This window comes from Eucyclogobius newberryi, unplaced genomic scaffold (assembly GCF_026437365.1).
Source record: "Eucyclogobius newberryi isolate DKJ021-1_F unplaced genomic scaffold, fEucNew1.0.hap1 SCAF_7, whole genome shotgun sequence".
NCBI lineage: Eukaryota > Metazoa > Chordata > Actinopteri > Gobiiformes > Gobiidae > Eucyclogobius > Eucyclogobius newberryi.
Window position 1 is genome coordinate 17,316,748 of NW_027316389.1, and position 18,155 is coordinate 17,334,902.

The window sequence follows — 18,155 nt, forward strand, 5'->3', positions numbered from 1 at the left end:
CACCATATCAAGCTTTCAACAAACTGAATTAGGACTATGCCGTTGTGTTGTTTCCGTTTACAATGAGCCGTTATAGTATTGTAACGTGTCGTATTTCTTGTGAGTTTTAGGACACTGCCAGAGTCTCCTCCAGACTCAAGCTCAGAACCATACTCTCCTCAGCAGGTGAATGGTGAGTTCTGCATTATATTATTATGAGTAATTACCCCGAGAAATGTTCTACAATACTATGCAAGCTCTTTAAGCTTCCAGTCATCTTCATTTTCAAAGTGTGATTGTACGGCACCTCATGACATCAGCAGGTAGAACAGTGTTTTGAACTCTAGAGAAGTGCAGTAAGCATATCTCCAGGAATGTTTTGGATAAGTTTTCCCTTTGTTAATAAGAGAAGTCCGTGAGCACTTTTGCCTTTCAGTCTTTAAACGTTTATGTCATTTTTACTTTGGGTTGTTTTATACTTTATGTTTCCTGCCAAGGAAAAATGAAACTGAACAAAACAAAAGCAAATCTGGCATATTTAAATGTCCCTATTCCCTATCAAATAAAAAACGAAAAAAGACGATGATAATTAAAACATTAAGCAAGCTAAAAATATAAAAACAACAACATTTTGTTGGCCCTTTAATTTGCACCTCTGATCCCTGTAATCAGCTTTCTTCCGGCCTTAAATATTATGAATCTTTTATAGTGCTTTTCCCGATGCTCACAGTCGCTCACACACCACATTCAAGGTGTGAGAAGTGTCGTGCCCAGAGAAACTAAAGCCACCACCGCCCCAACTATTCCTTTCTTCTAAATATCTTTCAGATCCTCACATGATCAGGACGATGACCCCGGAGAACATGTGTCATATGACCCCGACCCCACCCCTCCCACCCGGTCACTATCCCAGCATGCAACGGGACATGTTCCTGAAGCCGGAGCCCATGATCTCCCAGTACTCCATGGGCCCCACCACCAGCGCAGGAGACATGGGCCAGGGCCACATGCTGCACCACATCATGCACCATCCACATGGACAGGAGTGAGTCTGACGATGATACTGACTGGATCTGGATGAACATTGTTCACAAATGTTGTCTAAAAGGCGTTGGGTTTTGCCAAATAACATCCTGCAGGGCTATTGGTGTAAATATCATGAATCAATCTACTTTATATCATTTTCTTTTCATCATATCAACACTTTTCCTTCACTTAAGTGGAAATGCCAAAACAACAGAAGTGCAAATCTGAGGGCAAAATTGAACAAGGCAGAATTAGATGAATAAGAACAGTATGTATTTCTAGGCACTGTCACTTAACAATCTTTCACTTTCATTAGGGATGCAAGATATGTACATAATGCAGGTGAATTAAAAATCACATCTGAATGGTTGCAATGGCAAATCACAAAAACTGCAATTATTTAAGTCCTTGCAAACAACAACTTATTATGTATAAAATCTTACTCAACAAACATGTTCTGAAATGTGATTCTTGTATTAGTTTATCCATTCAAATTTGAATCCATTTCAGTCTATTAAAACAAAATCGGAATTTCAATATTTATAAGAAAAATCACAATTTTTATATTTTTGTTTTCAAGGGGGCACTTGTAATTGATTTTAGATTTAAGATGGAATTGAATAGGACCTGTACATAAATCTTCTTGGTAGTACCTTAATATAGTATCTGTAGTATCTGAGTAATTTTATAAATCAATACACTAACTCTAATCCCATACACCAGCAAAAACAGAGTTCATACACAATTTCACTCACATTTGAATGTCCACCATGTGTCCACGTTTCTCAAGTAAATACAAATAATATCTGAATCGTCAAGCTATGGATTCGACTCGGAGCCCTTTACCATCTCTATGATAAAATGTAATAAATTTCATTACGATTTCACCACAGAATAACGATGTGTGTTATGTAAAGACGTAAAATCCACAAACGATAAGTAGCGAGGGTCCATTATGAATTGTTTGAGCTGATACTGATATCCAATATTTGTTGTGTTTGTTGTGTGATACTAATATTTAGCGATATCAAAATTAAGATTTTCCATTCCATAGCAAGGCGGTCAAAGGCCCACAAATTAGGTTAGGTATAGTAAAGTTCACAAATAACTTTTTGCCTTTGTAAAAATGACAGCAAAATGCATTTATCTGGGACATGAAACAATTTGGTGCATGATTGTGTAAAGATACAGACATAGTTAGGCCCAATCACTTTTCTTCTTCCATTTTTACTCGTGAGTCTGTTCAAAAAGACAAACGTGGAATGACACATGGGCACGTACAGACAATATTGGACCGATATCTGTGGGAAATCGCAGATAACCGATACATCATCCCTAATTATAAGTGTGTAAAATGAGGTGAAATCAAGCTTGGATGAAAAACGATCAATAAGAATGATTTCTTTTGTCGTCCAGTGTGATTCCTGCTCATCAGGCCAAGAAGAGGAAGCACTCGGACTCTCCCAACAGCACCATGAATTCCAATCTCCTCACAGGTATCATCAAACAGGAACCAGGTAGGCTCTGTCCTCTCTGCTGCTCACTGGCCTGTCAGAATGTCCATGCAGTGCCACGTCTTACCAACACACTTTTTTCTCAACGCTGGTCACACTTCTCTTTACAGTTGTGTATTGTTTTGTCTTTGTCCACGCCAGGCTTGATGCAAGACTCGGACAGCGCCTACTTGGACCCCAACTATCAGTGCATAAAGTGGCAGCCGCACCAGCAGAACAAGTGGAGTCCTCTTTACGACGCTGACTGCAAAGAACTGTGGGTGTATTTCATTGTCACCTAGAATAGACATTGGGATTGTGTCGGCACACCTCAACTAATGCCAATCCAAGAATAATACCAATTCAAGAGACAAGACACACTTTTTTCAAGGAGTAATAAGATATAATTAGTGTTGGGAAGCGTAACTAAATACATGTACTGAAAATACATATTCATAATTGCTAATTTTGAGTAACAGTAACTTTCATTTGGTGGTATTCAGAGTACATTTGATCATTCAATTTAGGCTTCAAACTGCACTTTATTGGAGAGAAACACACCACTCTTGTTGCAGGTGATCAGTGATAAATAAATGCATCACAAACTTATAGTAAAATGCAATGTGAAAGTAATCTAAATATTCAGAATGCACTACTTGAATACCATGTACAGAAAATGATGCAAAATACAGCATTTCGTAACTAAATGCATTTTCAACACATTCTTACCAATGCTTAATATAATATACATAGATCATTTGTGTATAGTGTGTTAAATTGCAAACTGCAATATTGATCTAAAACAGCTTGATCATGGAAACAGGCCAATTTACTCCTTGTTCAAAATTGCAGACCTGAGAGTTCCCACCCTCTCATAGTGGCATTTCAAAGAATTTTTATTTTCATTTAAACGTGTTAGTTTTTGATGAATGGCTATGTGACAGTTTTAAGCCTATTTGTGCTGACGTATTTCTTTATTTAGTTCATTTTATTTATACAGTGAAAACCCAATGCCAATAAAACAATCAATAAAATTAACAAATACATAAAACACACACTTACTCGAGCCACAAAATCCACCAATTACCATGAATTGAGCATGTTTTTGTAAATGTGCTATAGAAATAAAGTTGACAACGTTGACATTGACATCTCGATGCAAACATACTGCACATAAAAAGATGTCTTAACAGTTGGCTAAATGTATGTTGTTCATTTGGGTGAATAACAAAATGCATTGGAATTTGTGGAAGTGAAGCAGCCTTAATGCACTAGTCACCAGGTATTTGAATGTATAACTTGGCAATTATTAATCAATTCAGATGATTTGAGAGTATCAGTATACACCGCCCTGCATCAATGTCAAAGTCAATTTTGCACAATACGTCTCCTTTTAAACTATTCCATGTTAGCTTTCACTCAAACATATTATGAACGTAAAGTTGTTATAATACATATATAATCAACAGTGGAACATGTGATAGACTTGATCCCTTTGTTTTTACTAATGTTATTGCTCCATTGAGATGCTCCTGCTTGCGAGATCGATGGCAGATTTGCCCAATGACAACCGATCCGGAGCTCTATACATCAATTGGGGCCTGTACATTTGATTCGAAGTGCACTTTATAGCCAGCCCTAAAAGCCCAGCAGGCAGGGTATAGCTGGTGCGTGGTGAGGGCAGGGCAGATGGAGAGCTGTGCACATTCCAGAGGAGTGAGAGGCGCGTGGGAGTGCAGGGTTTCGGCTCAGAACGGGGAGTAGCAGGGGTAAAAGTTAGTGCGCACCTTGGGCTCTTCAGATGCCAAAGTCGAGAAGAAACGAGGGAGGGAGGTTAGCCTGAACTCACAGGACTCTTATCGGGCCCCATCTGTTTATCACACGGCATTGCATAAATCTCAAAAGTAATGTCTCAAGTTCTTTGTTTAAGCTTTAACGGAATTGTTTTCATATAGCGTGCATACCAGTGGGTTGCTTCATATCAAGTACCACCTAAGAAACTATTCGGCCTTTTGAGTCTAGCCAGATCTAAATTAGGTCTGTAACAAGATGATTCCAGGTCTTAAACTAGTTCGTAAATAGGAATACATCAATGCTACAGTTGTTTTAAACCAGGACTAACTAAAAGGAGGACAAAATGCTCTCAGTGGTACATTTACAAACCTCTGATGATCATTATACAGGTTTTACACATGGTACAAATTGTCCTGTGATGACTGAAATTGATATAGAAAACGTGTTGTTGTTCTTTGTTCCAGTCCAATGCCGACTTATCGTGTGGATGCAGACAAGGGCTTCAACTTCTCCCTCTCTGACGACGCGTTCGTGTGTCAAAAGAAGAACCACTTTCAGGTGACCGTGTACGTGGGCATGCTGGGGGATCCCAAGTACATCAAAACGCAGGAGGGGCTGCAGCCCATCGAGTGCTTCTACCTCAAACTGAATGGTGTCAAGGTGAGTTAGGGATTCCACCGATTGCGAGCGTGATGCGTGCGCGAAGTGTGTTAAAGTTTACATGTGTTCAGGTGGAGGCCATGAACCAGTCCATCAGTGTGGAGCAGTCACAGTCTGATCGCAGCAAAAGACCCTTCAAACCAGTGCTGTGAGTGCTCAAATCATTTTTTGTTACAAAGTCAGTCACAAAGTCAGATTATTACAAACCACCCAAGATCCCTATATATGTCATAGTTTATGTTACGCTGTTGGTGGCATTTTTAGTATTTGTTTTATTTTTATTTTTATATTTCTCATTTCATTGTCCTCATCCCAACTATCATTGATAACGAACGTATCTATGGTTTAGTCTGATTGTTGATGTTTAGCTCTGTATTTATGCTTGATATAGTCCGGGATGTCGTGATATACATTTTTAGTGTTACGATTATTGTGGGGAGGGGGGGAAATCACGATTTAACAATTACTCACAATTCACAAAAATATGACTAAACATCAGAGAAATCTTACATTTTCTTTTGTTTCCATTGAATATCATGTTACTTTTTCTCAGGTTTTTGACCAGCTTTATGAAATTGAACTGCCGGAATGTGTCCAAAAAAAAGCCTGATAAAAAAAAGCACTTTACATTTTTTTTTTTTTTAACTATAGATCAATTTTGCTTATTATTGTTATCTTTAGTTCTTAGGATTATATTGTGACCTATAGGATCATGATTATTGATCTAATAATCTTAACATCCCTGATTGAATGTGGGTTTGGATCTGTCACTACTCGAAAAGACAAATATTATCTTAGTTGGTATTTGTTGTGAAAGGTTGGAGGTATACTGATATAGTTTGTAATTGAACCAGACCTCTTATTGATAGGTAATAGTAAATTAGTGATTATAAAACATTATTATAAAAACATAAAACCAGCAAACAGTTATGCTCTATTTACTGTAGTTTATTGTATTGCATCTATAGTACTTGTAGGTTTCCTTGCAGCGCCTAAAGTCCTGGACAGTGACATGTTTCTTCTCAGGGTCACACTGCCTCCAGAACAGGTTACCAAGGTAACGGTGGGTCGACTCCACTTCAGTGAGACCACAGCCAACAACATGAGGAAGAAGGGCAAACCCAACCCCGACCAGAGGTAATTGACTGTAATATTATTACTTAGTACAACCCCAACAACATCCAAAGTTACTACTAGTGGTGGAAAGTTACTAAATACAATAATCATGTAATTGTAATGTTTTGAGTAATTGTACTTTTTAAAATTGATTTTTAATAAAACAGGTGCTTGTTCTTGTAATTGAGTTTAATTGCTATGTATTTGCAGTAAGTTACATTTAGTTATTGAGCACAGCAAAAGTCCCAACTGTCCCAAAGCACGCCTGTCCCAGTATTGTCTCTGCTCCTTTCTGCATCTTCAAACACACAACATCACTGCATCGCCTGCTGTGATTGGCCAGAGCTCAGAGAATATGTGCATAGTGCTTTAAAACTATTTAATTCAGGTTTAAATTGTTTATTTAATCAAGTTTTTTGTAATGTCAGGACAAAAATCCTATTAAAAATGTGTAAGAAAAAAGTAACTAGTAGTAATTTAGGATTATTAAGTATTTCATACTTACAATTGCATTATTATTATTTTTTGCCACCTTCTTTAAATTGTATTCTGCTAAATAGGCCTGTGATACTTTTGCACAACACAGAACCTGTCCTTCAGAACTGCTACTGTTTCATGCTGGAGTGTAGTACTTATATTGTATATACTTATATTGTATACTCTGTGTGCTGCAGGTACTTCATGCTGGAGTGTAGTACTTATATTGTATACTCTGTGTGCTGCAGGTACTTCACGCTGGAGTGTAGTACTTATATTGTATAGTGTATGTGCTGCAGGTACTTCATGCTGGAGTGTAGTACTTATATTGTATACTGTGTGTGCTGCAGGTTCTTCATGCTGGTGGTGGCGCTGCACGCCCAGGCCCTCTCTCAGAGCTACACTGTGGCGGCTCAAGTGTCAGAGAGGATCATCGTCAGGGTAACATCATGTTTCTATGTAAATATGAAGGACTATCATTTACTAAATAACATATTATTTTTTAATTCCTTTTTTAAACGTCATATTCTAGTGTAGCATACTGTGATATTTGCAATGTTAGCATTATATTTTTGCGATATAAATCTGTATTTATTCATACTTTTATTGATCATCATTAAATAAATAATAATTTACACATGTCAGCGAGTGAAACAGTAAATGGATACAGTGTGTGATTTTTTCCCCCATAAATATATCGTATTGTATGAGTGACACATTTCTGTTTTGTCATTTACTTCTTGTCCTCCAATCACTGTCCACTTCAAACGAGAGTCTTGTGTTTGTGCAGGCGTCGAACCCGGGTCAGTTTGAGAGCGACTCGGACGTGCTGTGGCAGCGCGGGCAGGTGCCGGACTCTGTGTACCATCATGGCAGAGTGGGCATCAACACGGACCGGCCCGACGAAGCCCTGGTCATCCACGGAAACATGAAGGTCATGGGGTCAGTGGTGCATCCGTCTGACCTCCGCGCCAAAGAGAACGTCCAGGAGGTGAGTGTCCAGGCTCATTCGACCTCATAACGTGGGGTGGAGAGAGGTGCAGAAAATGTACTCAAATAAAAGTATTGTTTCTTCAAAGTATTACTCACACAGTTACACAATTACACAGTATTACTCAAGTAGATGTAGTGGTCCAAGAAAAAAAGAGAAAACTAAAAAGAGAAACTCCAAGTAAAGTAAGAGTAACTGCACAAAATGATTGTGGTTAGTTGTCGTGGCATTCCTCATATCTGTGAGGTCAGTGCGACTTACGAATTGTCAGGTTATAACATTAGATACCACACATTGCCAGGCTCTGTTGCTCAGTGCTCTTAAAATGTAGAAAATATCAAAGCAACACAGATTTAGTGCAACCATTTTCATTTCATCACGGCTCCAACGCGAGTGGAAGACAAATAATTGTTGCAAAATGTCCTGTACTTTCTTTGACATGCATTAATCGTAGAAGCCGGCTTTAGGGAGCGTTCACACTTGCACAAATACCAGGTTAAACTGGGACAACGCCTCGGCCTAAATCTGGACTAAATCAGGCCTAGAACAGGACCATCAGAATTAAACTGGGCTCAAACTAACACAAACAAGTGTTTGTACAAGTGCAAACTCACTCACGAGGAAGACTAACCAAGGAGGAGTCAAAGTATGGTATCTTAAAGCATTGAAATCGTCATTCATTTGCTTATGTTGGCTGAATACTATAAAGGCTCTTGGTCAGGTAAGGATTTATAATAAGTACACTTTAAATAACCTTAATAAAGTAAAGACAAAGACTTAATTCATTATGAACAAACAGTAAATTACGATTTCTTTAGGTTTAGTAACAGTTAATTAATAACCCAACTACTAACCCTAACTCCTTATTTAAGTAATTACGTTACTTAGCCTGAATCATCATTTATAAAACGTTAACGTCTTTGTTCGTGCTTAAATATAAGGCTATTGACAATGTAGTGATTAGAAAGTTATTTTCTTGGTACTTCTGTGTTCTACTTTTACACCATGCCGCTACATTCAATTAAATCATGACAATGCCCTATAATCTAAACTGACATTATATTCCTAGTCTTGTGATCATCAGTAAAAGCATCACTGCGTCACTTTGCAGGTGGACACTACGGATAATTTAAAGCGGATATCACAGATGAGGCTGGTCCATTACCAGTACAAGCCCGAGTTTGCTGCCACCGTGGGCATTGACAACACGGCAGACACTGGTAATGAAGCGTGTTTGATCGTCACTATTACTTTCACGTCACGGCGCGCGACAGGTGAACTTATGTCCACTTTTTACTGTCAGGAGTGATCGCTCAGGAGGTTCAGAAGATTCTACCTGAAGCCGTGAAGGAGGGCGGAGACGTGGTGTGTGCCAACGGGGAGACAATTCCAAAGCTGTTAGTCGTCAACAAGGTAAAACCAAATAGTCAATTTTGTGTTTGTATCAAGAGGAGCAGTTTTACGTAACCTATGTATCAGGGGTGGAAAGTAACAAATTACAAATACTTACACTTCTATTAATAAAAAGATTTTTCAGGTGATTTTACTTGTAATTCTAGCCAAGATTTGTACTTCTCTACATTTAGGAGTTATTGAGTACACACATAACAGCACTGTATCGCCTTCTCTGATTGGTCAGAGCGCAGAGAATAAGCAGATTATGGTTTAAACATCTTAAGTCAGCTTTAAACGGTTAAAAATATCACGTTTTACATAAAAGATTTATCTAAAATGTTATACAAATTGCTCAACCAGTCATTAAAACTTGTAGTAGTGAGGGTTTTTTAAGCATACTTTGTAGTTTTATTAATGTACAATGTTAGCAGGAGTACTTTTTTAGCAATAAAACTGTACATTTACTTAAGTTCTAATTTTCAGTGCTGCTATTTAAGATGCCCTTATGCAGCAAATATGGAAGACATTTATTCCTATTCGAAAACTGAGGAATAGATCACAAGGATTTTTATTTTTGTGTGTGTATTTTTTAATGCTCGCACCAGCCAAAAAATGCACAATAGAGAAGAAAAAAACATATATACTGGAGTACTGGAGTATGAAATGCGGTTGCAAGTGTAAAAATAACAAATAATATCACATATAAGTCGCTCCGGAGTATAAGTATATAAGTATAAGCTGCACCCCGGCCAAAACTATGAAAAAAGCGACTTATAGTCCGGAAAATGCGGTATATAGTTTTGTGATATTACATATGTTTTGATCTTTTCTGATAAAAATGAATCAAAATGTTCACACGAGTCGACATACTCTCCATATTGGCTTCTCAATGAACACATGAGAAAGAAGAAGTGATCCCGCGTGTGCTTGTCCGCAGGATCGCATCTTCATGGAGAACGTGGGCGCGGTGAAGGAGCTGTGCAAACTCACAGACAACCTGGAGACACGCATCGACGAGCTGGAGCGCTGGAGCCGCAAACTGGCCAAGCTGAGGCGGCTCGACAGCATGAAGAGCACCGTGAGCGGAGGAACTGCCAGGTGAGGCTTCTGAAGAGGGAGAAAACACAAAGGAAACACTGTAACTATAACATTGTGTCCATGTTTGTTTGCAGTCAAGCTGGGAGTTACTTCAGCCGGTCGGGGAGCGGCCCTCTCAGGAAGAAAAGCACCAAACCTGGGTCTAAGGTCTGTTCTGCATTCATAACACAAATTTAACAAAAATACACAATGTAAAACAAGAGAGAAGTTCACAGAATATAATATGCATTTAAAGTAACGTTGAAAGAAGTAAAAATAAATAAATGAATAAATAGATGAATAAACTAATGAAGAAAGTATTGGGTCTGCTCCTTCTGATTAGAATTTCAACATTGTATATTTTCATTTACATTTAAAAAAAAAAATTAGACCCACTTTTACCCTCTGGCTTAAAACACAGCGTGAGTTGTGTGGTTAGGCTAATTATGCCAATGTATTATTTTATTTTATTTTATTTTAATATTTATATTTATACTTATATTTATTTATTCATTAATTCATGTATTTACTCTGATTTTATTCAGTATTATTTATTCAAATTAATGTATTAATTTATTTGGCAGAGACAATGCAGTCATACATAGTTACAAAATGCTTGTGGCTGATGCATACACATGTGCAGCACTTAGTATTTATTTTAATAAAATGTGCTATACAAATAAAGTGGACTGGATTGGACTAAAGTAAGATAAGAGAAGTGGTCAGAGATAGGAGGCAGGTGACAACAGAAAAGCCTTGAATACAGGATCATTCAGTTACAACATGGACAAACCCAAAGCTCATAAAAGTCTGTTTTGCATCATGTGTTTCCTTTAATAAAACAATAAGCTGGAGGTGAGCAGGGACCACTTACCAACTGTGACTTCTAGAAACTGGCTTGAAAAATAAACCCACACACATTTCCCCTCCTTTACAGAGCCCAGCTGCAGACCAGGGCTGCATCAGTCAGAAGTTCATGCAGGGGACTATTTTGGCTCTGGTGGTGGTGATGGCTTTCAGGTGAGAAACTGACACACTTTAATGGCTCTTCTCTGGAGCACTTCACTTAGGGAAACTTTCACTCAATCACTCTCTAAACAGTCAGCCATTCAGTCAGAGAACGCACACACTCGAAGCGGATGAAGTGTCTTGCCTGAGGACACAATGGCGATCATAGCATAGCATTACTCCACCGACCCACTGAACTGTTTGTTGTAGTTTCATTTTGAGAGTTGTTCCTGATTTTACGTCTCTTTTCGATCCCTCCAGTGTAATATCCATGTCCGTTCTGTACGTCCTGACCCTCCACCACAGAGGAGACGTCACAGAGCGAGATGGGTATGTCTCTGTCGTAAATATAATGATTCCTCCGTGCCGTGTCGTTGTCCTGTCTCTCCTGAATGATAAACTCTATCTGCTTCTTCAGTCTCGTTCCTTCCTGCGTTGTTTTCATGTCTCGGACGCCATTCTTCGCTGCCACTGTGCATTTCTGTCCGCCTGTCTGTCCTTGGTAGGATTTCTGCAGCTTCTCTTCAACTTTGTCCCTTCATTTTCACCAAACCTTCTTTTTAATTGTTGGATGTTTTTGTTTGTAACATTGGAGAATACAATTGTTGTCAGACATAGCTAATCTTGTTCTCTGCTCAGGACCAAATCTGCACTGGGAATCTTCCGTAAAAGTACTTTTGCTCCTACGTCGACTACTCCTGCACCAGGTCGGTGTTACATTCTCTTTACATAAGTTTAAATAACACCTTTTACTTATGCAAGCTAATAATTCTGTTCCTACCGCTTCGTTTTCAGCATCATCTATTACAAATGAAACATCCACAGTTATATTATCAGGCACAAACCAGTCAACAACAGGTAAGTTACTAATTGTTACTTATTTTTATTTGCTGTGTGAGCTGTTTTCTTTATAAAGTTTTGCTCTATTAAAAAGGAATGTCTATGCTTTTAAATGTATTTATTTTATTTCATTTAATTTCATTTTAGTTTATTTTAGTTTAGTTTAGTGCTGCAGTCCACTTTTGGCCTAGGTCGCAAAAGAGATTTTGAATGGATTTTACCTGGTTTTAAAAAAGTTCATAAAAATAATAAAATAAATACATTTGTAAAGAAACGTAATACTTTATTTTTTCAAACAATCAATGTACTTTCTGAGTAGATTATATTCATGTACTTATTGCACTGAAAAGTCTAGTAAAATGTCAATAGTAAAGAGATAACTTTTTTCTGTACACAGATTGATTGATTGATTGATTGATTACTTTTACATAAAACATTTAAATAAGACACTTTACATGTTTGAAAAGGAGTAGGAAGTAGTTATAGTTGTAGTAGTTGGAACGTATTTAACTTATTGATCCTGTCGAGGGGAAGGCGATGTGGACAAGAATGTATATCTCAGTATTTTTTAGATATAGACAATGTCAATCCAACAGAAAAGTGTTAAAACATGTCTTCAAATGTATAAGTTGAAGCTTTATTGTCAGACAAATGTGAAATGTTTCTAATATTATTCACAAGAGTGCTAAAATCACCTTGAAAGTTTACTTCAAACCTTTTCATGTTCATTTCTGATTAGCTGTTTTTGTAGCACTTTTACTATAAACGATATAAACATTATTCACCATTCAGGATTTTTTTTTGTACACATCGTCTGACCATGTATGCTGCGAGAACACAATCTGACACTGTTATAATTCATGCAATCATGCTTAATTTCACCCAAAATGTTACTTCCGCCCTGAAGATGCACCGTTTCTTCTTTTTCTGCCACGTTTATTGAGGTAACTTTGCTGTTGTTGATTTGAACAGAGCTGGACAGTCTGCTGCCCACACAGAGCACCATCGTGAAGAAAGCCAAGTCCAGGCCCATGGACAAAGACGGCCACAGAAACCGCCTCAGTCACACCTCGCCTCCACTCTACTTCCCCAAGTCCAAAAAGAGCCCCGACCAACAGGGAGCAGGGGCCAACCACCTGCCCCAGGGCCAGCAGCCGGGCACGAGGCGGCAGCGCAGTGTCCCCCCCAGTGGTGAGTCGGCTGCACTGCACTATGCGTATGAGCGTTTTAGTCATTCTGTCATGTCTCTTCTTTAGGAGCAAGACGGCCCTCACTGATCTCCGTGCACATCCCAGAAACAAACCAAACAGTCGCCGTGACAAAGTGTCTGACGGCTGACAACTGCATGTAAGTCCAGCACATCTTTGTTTGTTTGTTTGTTGTTTGTGTGTGTGTTTATTAATGGGCTCAGACTTCCTGGGGTCCAATTAGGATTCAGTTGTCTATATACAAAAATATTAAGATTTCAGCCATCTGCAAATGTATATAAGATGCACGTTATAAATAATCAAGTATTAAAATTGTTCGGGGGAAAGAAAACACTGATTAAAGAAGTTCATGTTTGCGTTCAGTAAGAAGGACATTTCAAGTATTGAGTCGCAGAAATAATCCTAACCCATATCAAATCCATCTCCTTGTCAATTGCTGTTGTTGTTGTGGTGGTGCCGTGGGTAACCATTTGGCTGCTGACCACAAACCTCAGCCGAGCGCAAACTGCCATTGTGTTCCAGACCAAAACATTTAAAAAGTCATTTTTCCATCATCAATATGCGGCTTACCATAGACAGAGTGTAAATTACTTATTCAATAACGCATCACACATTATAGTTACCGTCGAGAAAAGGTTTATACTGTATAAGATTGATCATTTGTCTGATTTATTTAATAACTAACTCTATGTTTGCAGCTACACTGTGTCTCTGACTGGAGGCAAAACCCTGTCCATTTCCAAATTCACATTAAACATGAGGTGAGTTTGTCAGACGCGCGCACAACACATTAGACACGTTAAACAAACAGACTTTCAGTGACGCCGTGTGTGCTGCAGATTCGGGGGAAGTGTGTGGCTGCGTCAGTGTGGACAGGACAGAGGACACACTCAGCCTGTGGACGGTGGACAGAGCAGTGGGACAAAGGTATCACACTGGTGCACTGCGAAAAGCCTAACTTATTTATGTTTTATTTATGAATCTTTATTTCACCAGTGAGAACCCATTGAGATTGAGACCTCCTTTTCAATTATTGGTGAAAATATAACAGCACACAAGAGATTTACACATTTAAGAGACATTTAAGAGACGTTTAAGAGACATTTAAGAGAATAAAAACATAGATATCAGTTCGCGCAACCTCAAATCCAATGGCTGTTTAGACAAAGGCTGTTTTGTCATGTTTCAAGATTTAAGATTGTCATACTTTATTTTATCTCGAAGGATATTTGTCTTGAACACACAGGCTCCCACGCAGAAAAATACACAAAGGACAGCTATAGAAAACACTAGACTAACACATAAAACACTTCCTCCATAAATAATCACCGTTCCGCTATAGTTCACTGATACAGGAGTAAGGAATGTCTGATTTTTTGTTAGAATCCTATTTCTGTTTTCTCTCTCAGTTTGTATTAAATATAGACCAAACAAAGACCATGACACAGAGAAGTAACACGCTTTTTCCATCTCAAAATCCATTTAAAGTCCTAAATCTAAGTTAAAATCAGGCATATCTGTCCCTATTAGTCCAAATGCAGTTTATTGTCCATTCCAATCCTTGATCATCAGTATAATTTGTGTCATCCGTTTTCCTGTGAGGGCATTTGTCCCTGCTGCTCCAAGTACAGTACAGTGTCCATTGATTGTGTCCATGGCAGGAGTTTTGAGGCCCAAATGCGTGGTTCTGAAATCATGTGGGCTGGCGATGTCAAAAACAGTCCACCAAACTGTCCACCTCATTTTGCAGATTGCAGATGGGTGGAAGCCATGATTTAGCATAATATCAATATTATGTATACTGGGGTTAGGTTAGATCTGAATCACTAGAACATGAATTGACTTGTAAGATGGTTTAAATCATTGCATGTGTTCTTTTAGGGCCCCCACCACCTGCTGTCAGTGCCCCTGCGATACTGGGGTGCCACGCTTCACCTCCGAGCCTCTGTGTCTGTGAGTGGAACTGGAGGTTTATGCTTTGTTATATTCCAGTCGAAAACAAATATACATCGTGTTTGCTTTCACACAGGGTGAAGTTAGCTGCTCGGCTGACGCGCAGAGCACTTCCACAGATTACTATTTCCGTCTCCGGAGCAGCTCTGCCTGAGGAGTGGTTTTGTGCTGACCCGAGGGACAGCGCTCTTGTACATACACAAAGTCCCACTCAAATGTTTTATTTTATTTTGTGTACTTGTACATTTAATCATGTCCGACTTCTGTAAGCCCTGGATCATTATCAAAATCTAGTTATCTATTTTGCATATTCTCAGCACCAAGGTTTGATATTGTCTCGTACGTCAAATGTCCAGATCTCACTGTATCCATGGCTTTCAGGCAAAAAAATCTATGAAAATCCACACAAATAGCACCTATAAACAGGAAAATGAAACCCCCTTGGCATGATATTTATTTAGAGTGTGCTCATGGTATATTGTTTAAATGCTACATATTCTCTTAAAATGCCGTGACAAGACAAACCTTTTGCAATCATTATTTCAAACTGAAGAGTTCATTTGCAAAAACAGAGAAGTGCCATTTGAACTTATGAGACTTTGAATTTACTTTTTGTCTAGCAGTGTTTTCAAAAGCCAAATCTATTTAGAGCAAAAAGTGTATATTAATCCTTCTTGAGCAAATCCCCTTAACAATACAGTTATTAACAATATATGTAGAAGACAGTATCAAAAACCTCCAAAAGAAAACAAAATAAAGTTCAAAATGGAGATATCTGTCTTTGCAAATTAATTCTCCAAATATTAAAACCAAAAGTACTTAATAACAATAATGAATCCTTCACGTCAGCTGCAGTTAAACAGAGCAATGGTTACGCTGTTGCCCTTTCACTACAACAAAACCGTGAACTCAAACCACTTTTATATTTCCCAAAAGTCCACGAAAATATGACTTTTGATACTGTTGCGACCGTACTAATTACACAAGCCGAGCCATGCTGAAAATGTATCTTTGAATTTCCAGAGACAGTGAGTATTGGTGTTGTTCGACAAAAGCGGAGGGCTCAGCTGAATGAGGGCAGTCATATTGAACATACTCTATACCTCAGTCGTGTACACTGGTAAACGGAGGCTCACAGAGAGGCTTTGTGCTGTACAAACTGAGCACTGTGCATAAATATGTGTGTGTGTCGTGAGCCAAAGAGAACAAGAAAAACACTGGCCGTACAGCGTCCTCAACTAATGCTCGACAAATGCAGGCTAAAAAGTAACACGTACGCGCAATCACAGTCTAAAATGTGACACACACAAATATTGGTTTTGTTTGAAGTCACGGAAACTAAGCTCGACTCTGTGTGAAATGTTCCGGAGCATGGGATTTGAATTATCTACTGCAGGGGTGTCCAAACTGTGGACAGTTTTTGTTGGCCCTCAGGCTTGACCCAAACAACAAAAACTAGTACTTTTTAACGTAAATTTGATGTCATACCAACCTGATATTAATGTTCCAAGTCTTATTAAAGGTGTGGAGGTGCATCGAAACTATGTCAAATGCAAAATTTTCACTTATTTCACTTGATTTTTGGGTTGTCTGTGGCCCTCTGCTCCATTCAAGTTTCAAGATGCAGCCCTCTGTGACATTTTTTTTTGGACACCCCTGATCTACAGTATCTCCGTAGAGACAATCAGTTAACAAGTTACAGCTCAGATCTACGGAACAGCTCACATTTAGACTGCCATTTTCTTACTTTTTTTTGCAATAAAAAGATAGATTAGATAAATGCCATACTGTGGAACATTCCAGGCACAGGGGAAACCATGGAAGTATGTGGGTAGCGGACGCTCCATCAAAAATTGGGCACATTGAAAGTGATCAAACGAAAACTGTTCTGACTTTTCCAACATTTTAAATTTTTTTATCTGTATTAGCCCTGAATAGAACACATGTCCGTCGTGTCCAAATGCTCTGTGAACACTGAATTGAAAACTGAAAACTGAAGTAACCGTATTTTCCGGACAATAAGTCTCACTGAAGTATAAGTCGCACCAGCCAAAAAATGCATAATAGAGAAGAAAAAACATAAGTCGCACTGGAGTATGAAATGCGGTTGCCAGTGTGAAAATAGCAAATAATATCACATATAAGTCGCTCTGGAGTATGAGTATAAGTATATAAGTATAAATATTAGTATAAGTCGCACCCCGGCCAAAACTATGAAAAAAAAGTGTGACTTATAGTCTGGAAAATACGTTAGTTGAGTCTTGGGGCCAGAAGAGCTCCTATTTCTACTACTACTAGCTCATATTAGTGGAGGACGCTGTAAATGCGGTCGCACTGGAATACTTTTTGACACTGGACTGTGGCTCATCACTGGAAACACACACAGAATAACACTGATTTTCATTTTGTCATGTAATAATAATAATAATAATAAGAATAATAATAAGAAAAGTAATAGTAATAATACTGTATTGTCAACAGACACTGGATAACTGGACAAAATGCTCTTGCTATAGCTGGACATGTCGCTTGCATTTATGTGTGTAGTCACTTTTTAACGATGGTTTAAGACAAAAAGACTGGTCAGAATTTGAGAAATTGTTGCGCTAAAACCTTCCCCGCTCCGTTCATAGAAATCAAAGCACACTGGGAAAACAGCCATATGCTTATGTAATATTGTAAGTATAAATCAATGCCTTATTTATGACACCAGCTCATGTATTGAAACCACTGGAGCACTTTCTTACACATTGTATAAACGTTGTCTCGTAATCTTGAGCTTTACACTAATTCTCATACAGGATATTGTTCATTTCGTCACTAATGTTTCCTAAATGTATTGTAGCTTGTTTTGCATCGTTTTGTAGCTTATGTTTTACCTGTGGATTCACTGTAAGCCTCGTCTATCCTCTGTTTGAAAAGAACACAGTGTCATTAAGTGGTTTTATGTAATTATTATTATTTTTTTGCCATTAATGAATATGTTTGAAGTTCCAAATGCATTCAATAAAGCTATAATTTGTAACCTGGCTGAACAATACAGTGCTATACAAATGTTATAGTGTTGACTTATGGCCTGGCTTATTCTATTACCTTATTGCTGATATATTAATTATGATCTGCACATGAGCCCATTGG

General features: G+C 38.3%; 1 protein-coding gene across 9 annotated transcripts in view; it reads left to right on the forward strand.

Annotated features, from left to right (window-relative positions):
* myrf (myelin regulatory factor) overlaps window positions 1-16,177 on the forward strand; it is a 25,227-nt gene extending 9,050 nt beyond the window's left edge. For 2 of the 9 annotated variants that reach the window (XM_072434835.1, XM_072434839.1), the window contains exons 4-27: window positions 111-172; window positions 808-1,024; window positions 2,422-2,522; window positions 2,661-2,775; window positions 4,757-4,952; window positions 5,024-5,100; window positions 5,961-6,089; window positions 6,896-7,004; window positions 7,336-7,536; window positions 8,648-8,756; window positions 8,840-8,949; window positions 9,869-10,029; window positions 10,104-10,176; window positions 10,946-11,028; window positions 11,278-11,346; window positions 11,435-11,518; window positions 11,656-11,723; window positions 11,812-11,874; window positions 12,829-13,047; window positions 13,113-13,203; window positions 13,763-13,825; window positions 13,904-13,991; window positions 14,946-15,017; window positions 15,094-16,177. In XM_072434835.1, the coding sequence (XP_072290936.1) occupies window positions 111-172; window positions 808-1,024; window positions 2,422-2,522; window positions 2,661-2,775; window positions 4,757-4,952; window positions 5,024-5,100; window positions 5,961-6,089; window positions 6,896-7,004; window positions 7,336-7,536; window positions 8,648-8,756; window positions 8,840-8,949; window positions 9,869-10,029; window positions 10,104-10,176; window positions 10,946-11,028; window positions 11,278-11,346; window positions 11,435-11,518; window positions 11,656-11,723; window positions 11,812-11,874; window positions 12,829-13,047; window positions 13,113-13,203; window positions 13,763-13,825; window positions 13,904-13,991; window positions 14,946-15,017; window positions 15,094-15,171 (2,638 nt within the window). In that variant the 3' untranslated portion in view covers window positions 15,172-16,177. The remainder of the gene's footprint in view (window positions 1-110; window positions 173-807; window positions 1,025-2,421; window positions 2,523-2,660; window positions 2,776-4,756; window positions 4,953-5,023; window positions 5,101-5,960; window positions 6,090-6,895; window positions 7,005-7,335; window positions 7,537-8,647; window positions 8,757-8,839; window positions 8,950-9,868; window positions 10,030-10,103; window positions 10,177-10,945; window positions 11,029-11,277; window positions 11,347-11,434; window positions 11,519-11,655; window positions 11,724-11,811; window positions 11,875-12,828; window positions 13,048-13,112; window positions 13,204-13,762; window positions 13,826-13,903; window positions 13,992-14,945; window positions 15,018-15,093) is intronic. The other 7 variants (XM_072434837.1, XM_072434836.1, XM_072434840.1 and 4 more) reach the window with 7 other exon arrangements.
* The last annotated feature ends 1,978 nt before the right edge of the window (window positions 16,178-18,155 follow it).